The following is a 16560-nucleotide window of genomic DNA, read 5'->3' on the forward strand; positions in this document are numbered from 1 at the left end:
CATCTAGCCAATAAGTGATTAGAATGTTGGTGAAACCGTATTATTCCGTGAATATGCGTTTTAAGAGCGGAGTGATTTGATCTGTTTCAAAGATTTGATGTTAATTTGGCTACATTTATTTATTGTTATGGTCGCACGGCGGTGTAATATCACTAACTAGCTGATAATAATGTTAGGTTGTGAGCTACTTTAACTGGATAATTTATACATCCGGTAATTGTAAATGTTAATCACGAAAAAAATTAAATTAAATTAATTAAGATGCCTTATATTAATTATTTCTTTAATCCGAAAAGTTTTCTTGTAATCACCCCATTAAGAATCATTTACGCGATAATTTGTCTTCGGTTATTTTGAATAGAACATTAACTCGTATCTCGTGTCCATTAGATAATAATAGCTATAGTTAGAGCAATTATTATGGAAATAATGCTTTGTGTAATCTACTAAAAACTACCGGAAAAATGAACAGCACTCATGGTATTATCATTGAAAATTTCACCTGTGAATAAAGCATATTTATATTAATTTCCAGCCATTCAAGGCTGTAAAAAGTAACTGACGTAAATTTGAATGTTTGCCAACAACTCACCACATACGTCATCGAAATCTTTTCCCATAATCCATTCAATATTCAAAATAATGGGAACTATATTGTCCAAACTTTTTTTTTTTTATCTATTTATTTACTCTCACAACTGCAGTATATTTCTGCAATATGTGAAGCTGATAAATACAACATGATACATAGAATAAATACATGAATAGCATGAGGGGAAAATTCGCCCATTGGTGAAACTCCCAAAGAGGTACAGGTTCACTATTGTTGACGGGTACTTAATTTCATTTTGAAGATCGCGTGGCCACCTGCGCTTCAACCGTCTTGGGCTATTTCCAAGCAATGCAGTAATTTTGGATAATAGTGGATTAGGAGGTGAGGTGATTGATGTGTGGAATTTAATATAACGGGATCTTATAGCTTCTGAAACATAAGGAACCAGGAAATCTCGGCGCAAGGTTAAGTTAGAGACATACAGGGCCGGATTTAGATGGAAAGAGGCCCTAGGCTATTCCACTTATGAGGCCCTCATACAAAACGAACAGACCCAATGAGCCGAACGCGTTGATCTTAACCAATAAATTTTTATGTTTGTTTATTAGTCATATGAGTAGAATTTCTCCTTATTTTCGGTTCAGTGTTTTGTATTCACTGTTTTTAGAAAAGTGTAATTTTAATTTTGCTAACAATTTGAATGTAGGCCCCTCTTGATCTTGAGGTCCTAGGCTGAAGCCTAGTTAACCTATAGGAAAATCCGGCCCTGGAGACATAGTAAAGAGCATTTGCGATTCGACGGAGTGTTTTTGACTGGAAGGATTGGATTCTGTAGTTATTGGAAGCTTTGGCTGAGCCCCAAAGTTCTATTCCGTAAGTCCAGGCAGATTTCAGCATCATTGTGTAGATAAGTCGTTTATTCTGTAGTGAGAGTTTAGATCGCTTATCGAGAAGTCTAGAGAGAAGTTTGAATTGTCTGTTCAGTTCTTTCCGTTTGAGTCTAGTATGTGGATTCCAGGTTAGGCGTTTGTCCATGAAGAGTCCTAGGTACTTAACACCATCTGTTGTGGGAAGAGGAGTGAGGTTTAGGTAAATGGGTGGAAGGATAGTTCGCCTTAGGGAGAATGAAATGTAATTATATTTGCTTCCTAACAATTACGAGTAGAATATAGAAATAGCACAAGTACGTACTAGTAATTGAATACTTTTTACTTCAGTTCCAAACCATTTTAGCAGCGCATTACCTGGTTTGTTTTCATTAAACAAAAATATATATATATCACCAGAAATTTCTTCCCAGTTATGTTCCAAAAGTTCTAAAACAATGAACAGACAATTACATCAATTACAAAATAATGTCACATTCTTAAAAAACTGAAAATTTCTTATTAGAGTTTGCAAATTACACGATGTTTAGCAGTTCATTCACAAAGCCGCTTTGAAAAGTAAACATGTCAACTCTGTTCTTTCAATTTAATAATTTATTTAGCCTTGTTCCTTGTTTTATTTTGTCAAATGGAATTAGCTTTTAGATAATTAAGAATTATCCAAATAAAACTTAGTAATTCAAATCAATTGGATAGAAAACAAAATTGTCCAAAGCTAATAGTATTCTATTATTATGTTCTATTAATTGATATACACATTTAAAATATTCTATTAGTATTGCCAAATAGAAATGATGCTTATTTAAAGATATTATTCAATTATGACAGCGATGAAAGTTGATTGGGCTGAAAAAGGGAATTTAATGTTTACTTTATAACATTTAATAATGAGGATTATTTGTTTTTTTTTTTTAAATATCGATTTGAATTACAACATGGTTTGATGATCTAATAACCAATGAGGTGGCTGTCTAATGTTAGCCAACCAACTAAAACATTGTAATGATAAGACACAGCTTACTGTTTGACTTATAGTCAAATTCAATTCAAGTTAAATTAAATTCCTAATAGTAAGCTTAAATTTTCTTTCGTTAAGTTTAATATTATAATGCGCTTAAAAAGTACATATATTTCAAAAATAATAAATTAATTAAGCTGCTGCCAAGTAGAAAAAGCGCATTCTGGCTTGCCTATACAGGGTGTATACGGAGAAGTGGTCGAAACTTGGGGAGGTGATTCTACAGTTCAAATGCAACAAAAAATATTCTCTTCACTTTGGCCCGATTCTCAATAGTGTCCAAGATATTTGCATTTTTAACTTTTCCGTCGATATTCGCGTTTTTCGCCATAAAAACGGCCGTAACTTTTCTATCCTTTATCCTACATCAAATCTGCTTATTCCAAACGAAAGAGCATTAAATTTCCTATAAATCTGCTTAACCCAGAGCCTTAAAACGTTTCTTATAACAATGAAATTTTTACTTTAATGTCTAAAAAATTCGTTCTCGATGATTTCTGTTAAAATTTTCAACTGCATTTTTTCAGTGGTTAATGAATCAAGGAATCATATAATTTCAGAAAAAGTTGCGCATTTATTGAGCTTTAAGATCATATGGATTTTTTTGGTTTTTAATAAAACCCTACCCCGAACAGAGGGGTGTAAATGCAGAACAGTGGGATTTTGCGAACTGACTTTTCATTACTAATTTACTCAAATATCATTGTTATAAGAAACGTTTTAAGGCTCTGGGTTAAGCAGATTTATAGGAAATTTAATGCTCTTTCGTTTGGAATAAGCTGATTTGTTGTAGGATAAAGGATAGAAAAGTTACGGCCGTTTTTATGGCGAAAAACGCGAATATCGACGGAAAAGTTAAAAATGCAAATATCTTGGACACTATTGAGAATCGGGCCAAAGTGAAGAGAATATTTTTTGTTGCATTTGAGCTGCAGAATCACCTCTCCAAGTTTCGACCACTCCTCCGTATACACCCTGTATAATAATTAAATATCCTTTGTATCTTTCAATGTCCTTTCAATCTTGCTCAAACATGATTTTTATGACTTAATAAGGAAGTTATTGTTAATTAAATTGTTATTTATAAGAATTTATTCTAAAAGTCTAAATAAAATTAGCAATATTTAGTTTTTGGTCATAGATTCAGCACTATTTACTGCAATAAAACTTTAACCATCGAAAAGGATGCATTAATACTTCTGATAAGAACAGTTTCTTTCCTATGTAATGCTTTAAAGGAACAAAAATTAATTATTTCCTCATCAGCTACGCGCCATAACCTCGTAAACCCGTGACAGCCTTGTTAAGAAGTTTCTTTCAAATGCAAAGAGCTTATTTTCAAATTTTTACAGTACTGCACCTAGTATCTAATGCTTTTAGGGTAACGCTTACTATGGAAGAGTGGAACAACTTATTCATATGATTGATGGAAACTGACCTAATTAGAGTAATCACCTTATCAATGCCTCACGTGCCTCTGATGTCAATCACCAATTATTCTGGCGCTTTTGATTCACTGACGTAGAAACACCATTCAAAGTTTCGTTCCAGCAGGTTCTAGACTAACTAGTAGACTAACTCGAATTCTTCTCCAAATTATAACAATTTAGGGTCTCGTCCGTGCATGCTTCTTCCATTCGGAGAGGGCCACTTCAATGTAGATACTGAAGAAAAAAAAAGAAGAGGATTTTTACGAAAATATTAACCATTTATTTATTTTTTACCCTTCACAAAGATCTGATTATCCTCTTTGTCACCAAATCTATCCATTCACGGATTCCTCAATTTCCACAGAAGCCTTTCCTGCCATCCTAATTGAACCAGCTCGAACTCTTTCCTCATCAACTCATCCTGATTAATCCACCAGGACGTTTAAAACGACGTTGGCCTCAATGATCTCCTATCTTAGACAATTCCATTCACTAAAATTCCCGAGAGTGACAGCATTGGATGATTCTCTCTTCCTTTGACCCTCCGATAGCGTAATCCATCGACTATGCCGGGCAGCTTTTGGATCACGTAATTGTAGTTTACTCTCGGTCCACACTTTGCCTGATGTACGTGGTTTATCAGGTAGCAATAAATAAATAATGACCAAAAAAAATTAATAGTTTACTGGTGACAAACCAGGAAAATTTAGAAAAATCGCTTTTCAAAGAAACAACTTATTTTCCTCAATCTCAAAAGTGCCTTTAGTAGTCTTTTCCAGCGGAAATGTTTCAAATAAAGGTTATAGATCTCAAATACGCAACTACCACTAGAAGTTTGAAGGAGCCATTTATTTGAAAAACGATTCATTGAAGTAGTATTTTTTATTGGCTGATTTTCATCAGAACCTCCTCCATCCTCTTGTACCAAAGCGAAATATCGAATTTCAATATTTTCATTTGTTTTACCTCCACCTTCAGATCAATTTGCGGAAACCCCTTTTCCCAAATCAAAACGAAATATTTACGTTTAAATCTCAAAGTCCCAAATCTAATAAAGGGTTACTTTACTTAAATGGATTTTCCCCAAATATGGGATTTCAACTACAAATATATTCCTCCATTATAATATACGAGTATAAGATACTGGACTGTGCACTGTAGTGATGGTATTTTAGGTAATTCGCAAAAGTTTTAGAGATAGAAAATATTTAGTAAAATGTTATTTGCGATTGTAGAATTTCCTTATAACTTTTACAATTTGGTCTTAATCGAGTTTTTCTTCAAAAATAATAAATTTGGACTACCCATGAGTAAAAAGTTGTTAACAAACTTCAAAATGAAAAACTCAAAACAAAAAGGGAACAATCTCTTTTGTAAAGGCTTTTTCCCCCGTTCAGAGATTCTGATTGCTATGTTCGAGTCGAGTCCAATGAAGAGATTTAGTCAAAATGTAATGTTTCAGTTTTTCGTTTTGAAATGAAATAGTAAAACACTTTTACCTGAATGCGGTACTTCAAGACATTCTGTGAACAATCGAAATACAAAATTAGGCAAGTTCACAATAATTTGCGAACTTGAAAGTAAGTTTACTATTTATTAGGGTTAGGGCTATAAAATAATATATTTATCCTTAAAATTGTCCTTTTTCTAGTTCACTTGGTACAGTTATTAGCCTATTTCTAATAGAATATTCTGATAAATTTTGTTTTTAATTATAGCAAGCATGTTCTTCCACATTCTCCTTCTAACTCACTGAAGCACCATCTTTTTAATTAATTTCAATTTATATTGGAATGCAGTTAGTAAAAAAAAATAATATTAAACTATTTTGTCTATTTTGAACGAGCTTTTTAATCAGCCTGGTATTAATGTATCAATTGGGTTTGAAATCACGATTTCATTTCTGCTACACAATAATTCAAGAAAATTGCATCTCCCAATTACTGTTTTTTTTTGGCAAATTAGCTAGTTCATTTTAAACAATTGGGTTAAAATTAGCCATACTTTATGCTCTCAAATCTTTATATTTATTAAAGCGTTTCGCATTTCCGCGGAATAATTCTCACGAGATTCGAAACATTTTATTGAATAAAAAAGTTTATTACAGAAAGTTTGCCTAATTGAAACTCATTCTGACGTAGGAAACCCCAGTCGTTTACTACTGCACAAATCGATTAACTCCACTTTTTGAAATATCTTAAATTGAAGTGTCAAAGCTTTTGGTTCAGTCACAGCTTTTTATATTTATAATAAATTTCCCAAATAATAAAGATTAACACCATTAAATGACTAAATTTGTTGGCCATTGAGTAATAAATAATTTATTTCAGAAGCCATTTTGATGAACTCCGTGCACTAATGTAAATCTTTGCAATAATTCATCTCAAATTCAGTAGCAGCCGCTCAATGATAACGGCAAATTTAATTGAATTTATATTAAAAACGGAATTTAAAAAAAAAACAATGTGCATTATTTTCTCGCATTTCTCCACTTTTTTGTTGTATGAAGTTAATCGAATTGTGCAGTGGAACGGCTCAATTATAAATAATTTTTGCATTTTATACTAGAACTATATTAATAAGAAATTAATTTATTTTTAATTTAATTACGCAGGGCTCAGCAGATTCAAACTATTCACAGCCGTCGTCAGACTTGTCTCTGGACGAGGAGAAAGAGACCCTACGGCGGGAGAAGGAGCGGCAGGCAATCACTCAGCTAGAGAAAGCTAGAGTAAGTCATCTTCAGTTATTATGCCTTCTTGTTAATAAATTGTAAAAGAGTTTGCCAATCGAAAACATGTTGAAGGAAAGTGATTTCTGGTTAAACATCAAACTAGGTTTTAAATTTTGTAACAAATTAATACATTATCAATTCTGTTTCTGTAAAAAAAAATACGAGTATCTTCCATAGCCCTTAAGAGACCTACTCCTTAGGACTTGGCCAGAAAATAATCAAATTACGTCTGAAATTGGCACTGATCTTTTTAACCTTTAGATTGATGTATCAGTCATCAATAAAGATGAACAATACTGTACTAAATTAAAAATTATGTTTATTAGGCCTAAACTAAATTGCCCAGTTTGACTTATTGAAGTTAGGGATTAGTTGGTACGAATCTTTGGATTCGTATTAGTTGGAATCTTGTTGGTTGCGCTGAAAACGGGCCAGACTTTGTTCGGACATTTCCAATCTGGTACGTTTATGGTCCAATGTCAAGAGCCGCGGCACCCATCTTGCGGATAATTTTTTCATTCCCAATTCTTCGGTTAAAATGTGATATACCCGTTCAGATGACATCCCTACAGCTTCAGTAATCTCTCGCACTTTCAGTCGACGATCCTCCATGAACTTTTTATGCACTTTTGCGCGATAAATTCAGGGGGTCGTAGCACTTTTTGGCCGTCCACTACGCGGATCAACATCTAAGCTCTCCCGACCAAATTTAAACTCGCTGGTCCACTTGGCAACAGTTGAATATGAAGGAGCAGAGTCCCCCCAGTTTGTTCTGAATGTCGGCATGAATTTCCTGTGCTTTCATACCTTTCTTTACAAAGTACTTAATCACTGCTCGAATCTCAGCTTTTTCCATTGTCACAAATCGCTACGCAGGAACAACAACAAAGAGTCGTCACTACCACTCTCCTGCAGCAAGAGCACTGACGCGCCACGTGTTCACTCACAAAGAATGTGTGATTATTGCGCGGGAACCTCGTTGCTCTAGCACAGACATATAGCGGTGATTCCGGGAAATTTTCAAACCACCCTCGTATATATGGATGGGATTAGCTGAATGATTAATGTGCACTGGATTCCAACGCGGAGATCCTGGGTTCGAATCCAGCCTGCTGGCCCTTAGATTTTCTCTTCCAAGGGGTTAAAGCTCTCTTTCCGGTGATGGGCAGCGTTGTCTGTAACAATAGAACACTGTCCAGAGATCGGCAACACACTGAAATAAGCTCCGGTCGTCAATAACCTCAGTAGCAGGCGCAGTCATAGGAAAGCCACCGTTTAGCGCCACTATGTATTCTAAAGCTATTTTAAGACTTGCTTGATTTTGTTTAAATGTTTAATTTCAGCATATTAATCCCGAACTTCAATAAGTTGACCTTCACAATTTAGTATAGTAAAGTAAAGTAATTGCCTATTTTTCAGGTGGGCTTTACGTCCAACTACCGATTAGGTGTCGTGGACGGAGGCGACTAGAAAACATACTTTACTGTAAATTTCTTTTATTAACCCATTAAATAAAATCCAAGGCCTAAGACCGGGAATCGAACCCAGTACCACAATACATATTAGCTTTACAGGTCTCGCCTCTAACTTTAGTTGTCCCAAGCTATATGGATCACGACTTTTTCTCTGAAACTAAGATAGCTAGAAAAAAATAACTAAAAAATACGTGTCCCCCTTAGTTTTTTGTTAGAAATCCAAATTTAATTTGTAAATTTAAAAGGAAATAGTCCATAGGTGTCAAATCCAGTGAGAGGGTTGGCTCCTGAATCGCCCCTTGTGTTGATATAACACCATCAGGCATGTAAAGAGATATCTCGATAGGCAATTTGATTGGGAGTGTTATATCGACACAAGGGGCGATTCAGGAGCCAACCCTCTCACCGGATTTGACACCTATGGACTATTTCCTTTGGGGACACCTGAAAAACAAGGTGATTATTCATAACTTTTTTCTTTCTTTTCTTATTTCTGCTTACCTAAAAGCATTTCTAAATCTAGGTGTATCGGAATCAAGCCGGGTTGGCATCTGTAGATGAACTAAAGCAGAGAATAATAGATTCCTGTAACTCTGTTATAGCCGAATCTATTTCTTTGGCAGTAAGGGACAATTGGCAGGAAAGAGCATATCTATGCATCCTCCAATGGTGCAGGCCAAGTCGAGCATGATCTGTAATATTAATGAGGAGTAAAATTTATAATAAAATAGAACTTTTCTTCTTATTCAATCAAAAACCGTGATAATATTATCATTTTGAAATTTTTTATAAGAATCATGTTATCATTAATAACTTGTAAAATATCGCTCACAGAAAAAAACCGTTCAAGTAAATTTTTCTTAAAAAAAATAGAGGAATCTATTTCTTAAATAAAAACCGCACCTTCCCATTTGAAAAAATGAAGTTGGTGCCTGTATCTCGCTTCTGGAAGCACCGAAAAAATTTACAAATTAAATTTGGATTTCTAACAAAAAACTAAGGGGACACGTATTTTTTAGTTTTTTTTCTAGCTATCTTAGTTTCCGAGAAAAAGTCGTTATCAATGTAGCTTGGGACACCCTGTTTATACCTTAGTTAATTTTTGCACAATATAGTCAACATAATCAACTCGTACATTTCTTGCCCATTCTTGTGGTTTCCGTTAATGACACTAGAGGACATCACAGTGTACTCTGTGGTGTAGGCCACTTCAAGAGAGTTCACTAATTACGTCATTTATTTTGGTTATTATTCCTGTTGGCAACTCTTTTACTTCCTTTTTGTGCCAGTACGGGCTGTTCATTTCCGTTTAATGGTCACGTGGGCACGCAATGTCATCCTGTGTTCATAACTTTGTTTTTTCATCGTCTCACTTGCCTCTTGCTCCTGATGCTGTGCTGATTTTAACAAGCGATTGTGTACCCTCATCAGGTTCTTTATTTAATTTTTACTCCTACGCATCATCTATTTACTCAGTTCAATTCACTTAACGCCATTTATATACGAGTATATAAATTATAACTATATAATATATTTAAAATGTATAACTATACATTTATACGATTATATAAGATCTATAACATTTATTTATAATTTTTTTTTTCGAAACAGTACGGTTAAGCCACTTCTGGAAGAGGCTATATTAGGCTTTTCTCTCTAAAGTGGCATTTCTTTATATTTTAATCCTTTCTTGTCAGTTTCCTCGTCTTCTTGGGGTTGGAATTCAATTTGTGCATTAATACCTTGTGTACAGTATGAAGGAATTGTAGTTCCAAATGTTTACAACAGATTTTGTTCATTTCTAGAGCAATGGTTCCCAATCTTGTTAGCATTGTGCTACACCAAAACACCAAAATTTGGATTACTACGTGGTAGTGTATTGGTGTTGTTTAATAAGGCTCAAGATGTATCATTAAACAAATTGCTAGTTGCCATTGTAGCATTTACAAGAAGTCTTATTGTTATTATTGTGTTTAAAGGTGCATTTATTACAAATTTATATTTGTAATAAACAAAGTAATACATTTAATGTGTGACATGTGTTTTATGTTTCTCATAGTTTCCAGAATATACGACAGAACGAACTTGTTATATTATTGTATTTTAAGTTGACTTAAACGAATAACTTAATATGAGATCAAAAATACCTTTTTCGTTGGACAGAATATTTCTTTTCAACAGAAATCCTACCAGGCTCCTTTTTCAAATGTATAATTGTAGTCCAAAAAGAATGAGGTATTAAATTTACCTTTCGATTTTTATATTATACTTAACTCGTACTTATTTGCTCCTTATACAATTATACATATAGTTCAGAAATGTTAAAAAACACGATATATTCCCTGCGACACATTTCGTTTAACATGAAATAAATGTGATAGATTATGCAGACTTGATAGAAACTGATATTTGTCCAATCGATATTCCAGATCGTAATCATGAAGTCCGATAGTACTTCACTCTCTCCGACCTCTGCAGTTTTTGCTTTTAACCTCTCTGAATAACAATATCGTACAATGTGAATATTTTGAATTTTACATTGTTATCATTATTGATTTTTTTTCAGTTTTACAATTTATACGAGAGAACACTGTCCGGAGGCCGGCAGTGCACTGGAAAAAGCTCCGGGCGCTAATGACCTCAGCTGTTGATGCGCAAAAAAAAAAAAAAAAAAAAAAAATTTATATTTTTGGATTTGTAGAAGGATAAGTAGGAAGTAGTTTTTATGAATTGTATTTTTTTATTGGCGTCCAGAGCTTTTTACATGCAACGACGACTTCCGGACAGTGTTCTCTCGTTAGATATACATTTTATTTTACTTTTTATCTGACTTTTAGCGAGTTTCTTGATCAACTTCATCAACTTCTAAAGACAAAATATCCCATATCCCAGCGGTTCCATGCCGCTGTCTCTATTTGCGCTAATCCTTTCGATTCTATTGTCATTCCTGACACGCCACCAGTTGGAATAAATCGCGGGTAGCCCTGAAATTACCTTTGGGATTTCTAGCGTTTTGCTAATCTACAATTACAGTTATATTAGTCAGAATTGAACGCGATACAATAATTCTGATTTTTATACTTCTTGACTAGAAGAATGAACTGAAGTATTGATTGAATTGATTTTGATTAATTTACTGTTTTTCCTTAGATAACGGGCTATCGCTTTACTTTAAAAATTTGATTTTAAAAAGGCGCGAGGACGCCCTAGTTCCTTCCGTTTCACCATTCAAGATTGTTAGATGAAGTTGTGAGAGACTTCACAACAGGCATTTGTTTATTGTATTCTCTCACGCTAACAAAGTTCCATTAAATTAAACAATTTATAACGAAACAAGACAGAAAAAATAAAAAAAAGTTAATAAAAAGTGATTTATATCTAACCAAAAACTTACTGTTTTTAAATATATATAAATTCACTTTAACAGAGCAGAGATAAAATGTATACTGTTATAAAAACATGTGTTTAGATGTGCAAGTGAATGGAATGCAAGGAAAGTTAATGCGAGTAGTTGATGGCCAGACATGCGCCAGTCAGTTCTTGTGTTTACTGTTGTTATCACCAACGATAAGGCGTGTGTCTGCTAACTTCACAGGTGATACACTGCGTCCTACTCGCCCTGCTATTTATAGGCTCGCCCTTTCACTACCACTGCCTAAGATTCAAACAGTTTACTTCATTTTTATATTTAAAAAGAATATCTACCATTCTTAGTTTATTCATTATTTAATGATATGAATTTAATTTTATGCATCATTTTCTTAAACAATTGGAATTTAAATAGGATGAAAAATTAATGCCAGTTTCAGCCAATATAAACTTTATTCTGCCGAGCTTTCGACCAGGGGAATAGGTCATCTTCAGGGCTGTGGAACATATTTACAGTGTGGTAACCAATAATTATATTAAAATGAATATGTATAATGTTACGTAATTTACAAAATGATTTTACCTAATTGACGGTGTAATATTTTACATCATTAAAGGTTAGTGTGTCTTCAGTCTTGTCTGCTCATGAACTGTGTGATCGGTTTTATGTGTTTGGTTGTAAGGAAGTCAGTGTTGCCAATTGTCAAATATTTGGTAGTAAGTTGTTTTATATGTTGTTTAAATTGTTCGTGTCTGTTTTGAAATTTAAACTGTTTTCTGTCTTTGATATGAAAATCATTTCTAGTACTTTCCTTTTTTGTGTGTTGGTTTCTGATTTAAGTATCTTTGTGTTTGGGAAATTGAAAATGTTATGATTTTCTGTGCTGTGTAATTGGAATTTATTTATTTTGCATTTTCATTGAAACTATAGGCGCCACGGTAGCCGAGCGGGTTAAGAGGCGAGACATGTAAAGCTAGTATGCATTGTGGTACTGGGTTCGATTCCCCGTCTAGTGGCCTTGAATTTTATTTAATGGTTAAATGTGAAATAGTAAAGTATGTTTGCTAGTCGCCTCCGTCCACGACACCTAATTCGGTAGTTGGACGTTAAGCCCCGCCTGAAAAAATAGGCGATTACTTTATGTTACTATACTTTACTTTCATTGAAACTATAAAAGAAAAAAATCTGATGAGAAAATTTACGACTTTCTCTTACTCCCATAAATATATTTCTCTTACTACATAAATATCTTCAAAGGAATATTATTTTTACCATCAATAGCAATACATTTACCCCCACTAAACATTACAAAAAAATATATATATTACCAAAAACATTATTAGAGCGAATCTATCCATCCATAAACTCAGAAATACTCTGTTTTCTTATTCGGAGAACTGTATCAAATATGCTGTAGATTTATATGTCTTGTGTTAGCTTATTTAGTATATTTGTTCGCACAACTCTATCGTATTATGTATTCTACAATAAATAAATAATGAAAATCGTAGGAGTCGTTTTCGAGAGAATCTATTCAATAAAGTAAATTTAGTAAATTTTGAAATGAGGTACCAAATTTTGATCTTCATTATAGTTATGCAGGTGGCAAGATAGTCCAATAATAAACTTGAGTCCATTTTCAAAATATCAATTTTATGGACTCAGTGGACCGACGAATATTTCTGGTGGTAACTTATTGTCCAAAATATGGCATTAAAAAAGACAAAAATATAAAAATTCCAAAAAATGTTTTAAAACAAAATAAAAAAATGTTTAATTAGTTAATATGATTAGCATTGATACTGCATGTCAAGCTATTATTTTTGGCAATGGTATTTGACTAGCATTCTTCTTACAGACTGTCCAAGCCCGGGTATGATGTATTGATCTAAAAATAAAATATATCTCCTCAGTCATGAAGGCCGACTTTTATACTGATTTACAATTATATAGTGAGGTTTACATTCTGGCTAGATCGATGTTCTAATTTGAACTCGTTAAAATAAGTAAAATGTAAATTGAAATATTTAGATATAACTGCAAGTAGGAGAGGAAGACCGCTAAGTTGAAGAACTTGTTTTTATTCATTAAAAATTCTTAACTGTAATAGTACACATGCAATAGGACAGTAACTGAAGGCAACATGGCGGGATGGGTCATTTGAGGGAGGCATCTCCAGTGGAGGTGGCATTATTTAAAGCCAGAGGCCTCTGAACACTGAACTTTGAGATCATTGCAGGGCCAGCGATATTTTGATCAACTTGGAGGGATGTTAGGTAATGGTGCCAGTGGATGATCTCTGATAGGGTGTATTAGGATGGACAGAGGTATTCTCACGGAATGGTAGTAACAGAATTTGATTATTTTTAGAAACAAAAGAAATTTCTTGGTCTGAATGGACATGGAAGGTAGCATTAGAAACTAAAGTAAATTAATACAGAACCTTAGTGATTTTAGCGTAGTGCTTCTTATTAGAATAATTGGTCGCGATAGGAATTGGAAATTCTTTGGTGGAAGTCCAAAGCTAGCATTTGTGTGAGCTGAGGAGTTCTATGAAAGAGATGTAAATTAGTTTATTGTTGCTTATGGTATGATTCGAGTGGCTGTCCAAGATTTACAAAATTACTTTGAAGCAACGATTGAGACGTAGCGATTTTAGTCTTGTTTTAGGGATTCCATGTAAAGAGTTCGATCAAACAGAGACCTAAATGTGACACAGTCGATCTCATGGCCCAGCGGAGGAGTAATTTAAGTAAGGATGGCACGACGAAGGGTGAAAGAAATGTTTTTTCCTTTATTTAGAGTTAGCATTGATGTTAGGGAGTTCATTATGGATATGACGAGCTCTAGAGTCAACCTCAGGAGCTATGACAACAGTGTAATCTGTATAGGTAAAAAAAGAATTGTCTCAGGATGTGTGGAAATGTTTGCAGTAAAGAAGATAGAGAAAATCTAGGGCACTTTCCAACAAATAGTCAAACGGGGGGGGGGGGTTATGAAAGTGCACTCAAAAGGAGCGTTCATATGAGAAAGACATGCGGATAATGTAATAAGTGAAGAGAAGGATGCTTTTGAATTCCTCAGCAATGAGATGCTGGACGATATGAAGAAATCCTGAAGAGAGAACTGGTTTTCTCCAAGAGCTGGGAAAATGGCGTGAAAAACCAATTGTTTTTATTGATTTCCGGATAAAAAATAAAAAATATAGATATGTATTAATAAACCCTTTAATTGTTTGAGTACTTCTTCGTTTTTTAATTAGATACTTAATAATTTTCAAAATAATAAATTTGATTTTCCTAAAATTTTCGCGTTTCCTAATCTTTACTCCGAGTTTATTATCACTTGGACTCTTCAAATTTTTTGTACAAACTTGTATCAATTTTTGTTAGCTTAGGTCACTTTATCATTTTTGGGATTTTTTACTTACTTCCGCTTCACTTAAGAGCTAAAGAGGAAGTATTGCAATCGTGCAAATGTTTTTCCTCTTTGTTTTCACCGGTTGTGCAAGTTTTGAAGGGTGCTAAACACAAAAGTGTTTTCGTTTTTACGAAAAGAACTGTTTTTATGTAGTGTGCTCAGAGTCATTTGTAGCTAGAGAAATGCAGTTAGTTTAAATTTAATATTTTATTTACCTCTATAGGAATCCAAAAATCAAACTGTGGGTGCAGCTTTATTCAATAGATTTAATTTCCAATTTTAGCAAAAGAAATACCATCGAGTTTGTTTAGATTTTTTAATATCTCCCTGAAGATTATTTAAATTAATTTTTTTTTTTTTGAACCATCAGATTAGCATTTGCATTTGCTAGCAATATTTTATTTTACCGGATTACTGAAAACTTTTTTTTTAATTTTTTTTAGAGAGAGAACTATGTTAAAAGCATGAGTGACAACAGCATCTGGTGTTATGGATGCATGCCAATTTTTTTGTACCGTACACGTCTAGGTGTGAACTTTCCGCTAGACAACCTGACCATGCAATACCTTACCTTCACCAATGGAAAAAAAATTATAAGCCAGGAGCTTCCCAAATATCTTCTAAATCTCTCTTCCTGTTCAACTTTTTTATTTTTTACAAAAAGTATTCATATCTTCAAAACAGTGGTTTCCAAGCTTTCTAATGCGTCGCCCTCTTTCTGTCCATAGTTAGCTATCATGTCGCCCATCAACTGTTTAATTTGTTAAATAGTATTTCTACATCGCAATAAATAATTAGTTTTAATCACAACCCGAAGGCGGAAATAAATAAAACTACTCGCAATCATCTAGACCATTGAAGAGGTAGATTAGTACTATAATTGCCTATATTTTCACGGAGATTGCACTAATAGAACAGGAGATACAGCAGTTCGAAATATGAAGGAAGTATACAGCTCCCCAACTTTATCAGCATATATCACATTTTAATTACAGCTAGAAAGCTACAATTGTGCACTATTGAAGATGTAGATTAGTATTATAATTGCCAATATTTTCACGGAGATTGCACCAATAGAACAGGAGATACAGCAGTTCGAAATATGAAGGAAGTATACAGCTCCCCAACTTTATCAGCATATATCACATTTTAATTACAGCTAGAAAGCTACAAATGTGCACTATTGAAGATGTAGATTAGTATTATAATTGCCAATATTTTCACGGAGATTGCACCAATAGAACAGGAGATACAGCAGTTCGAAATATGAAGGAAGTATACAGCTCCCCAACTTTATCAGCATATATCACATTTTAATTACAGCTAGAAAGCTACAATTGTGCACTATTGAAGATGTAGATTAGTATTATAATTGCCAATATTTTCACGGAGATTGCACCAATAGATGTGGCCAAGTGCTGAGTGATAGCGCTAAGAATGGTAAGAATGTGGTATTGCAGTGTTGCTGCCAAGAGCCATAGCGGCACCATGTCAGGCTCTTCATTAATCTCATGACGGTCTATGACGGCTCTTACATCACCGGAAACCAATTTAAGAGGTGTTTCTGTTATCTAACGGAAGCAGGCACCGTTTTTATCTGTAGTATTTGCCTGTCATGAAGTAGTCAAGTTAGTCTGTACGATGATTTCTCTTGAGCTTTGGAGCAGTACTCA

At 33.9% G+C, this 16560-nt stretch overlaps 1 protein-coding gene across 9 annotated transcripts in view; it reads left to right on the plus strand.

Annotated features, from left to right (window-relative positions):
• Positions 1-16560, plus strand: part of Ca-beta (Calcium channel protein beta subunit) — a 602416-nt gene that overhangs the window by 535527 nt on the left and 50329 nt on the right. For all 9 annotated transcript variants that reach the window (XR_012459538.1, XM_074131403.1, XM_074131405.1 and 6 more), the window contains one exon: positions 6503-6619. Coding sequence is in view for 8 of the 9 variants with exons in the window: in XM_074131403.1 (XP_073987504.1) it covers positions 6503-6619 (117 nt within the window). In the remaining variant the exon portion in view is untranslated. The remainder of the gene's footprint in view (positions 1-6502; positions 6620-16560) is intronic.

This window comes from Rhodnius prolixus, unplaced genomic scaffold (genome assembly GCF_049639745.1).
Source record: "Rhodnius prolixus isolate KJV_2025 unplaced genomic scaffold, Rpr scaffold_4, whole genome shotgun sequence".
NCBI lineage: Eukaryota > Metazoa > Arthropoda > Insecta > Hemiptera > Reduviidae > Rhodnius > Rhodnius prolixus.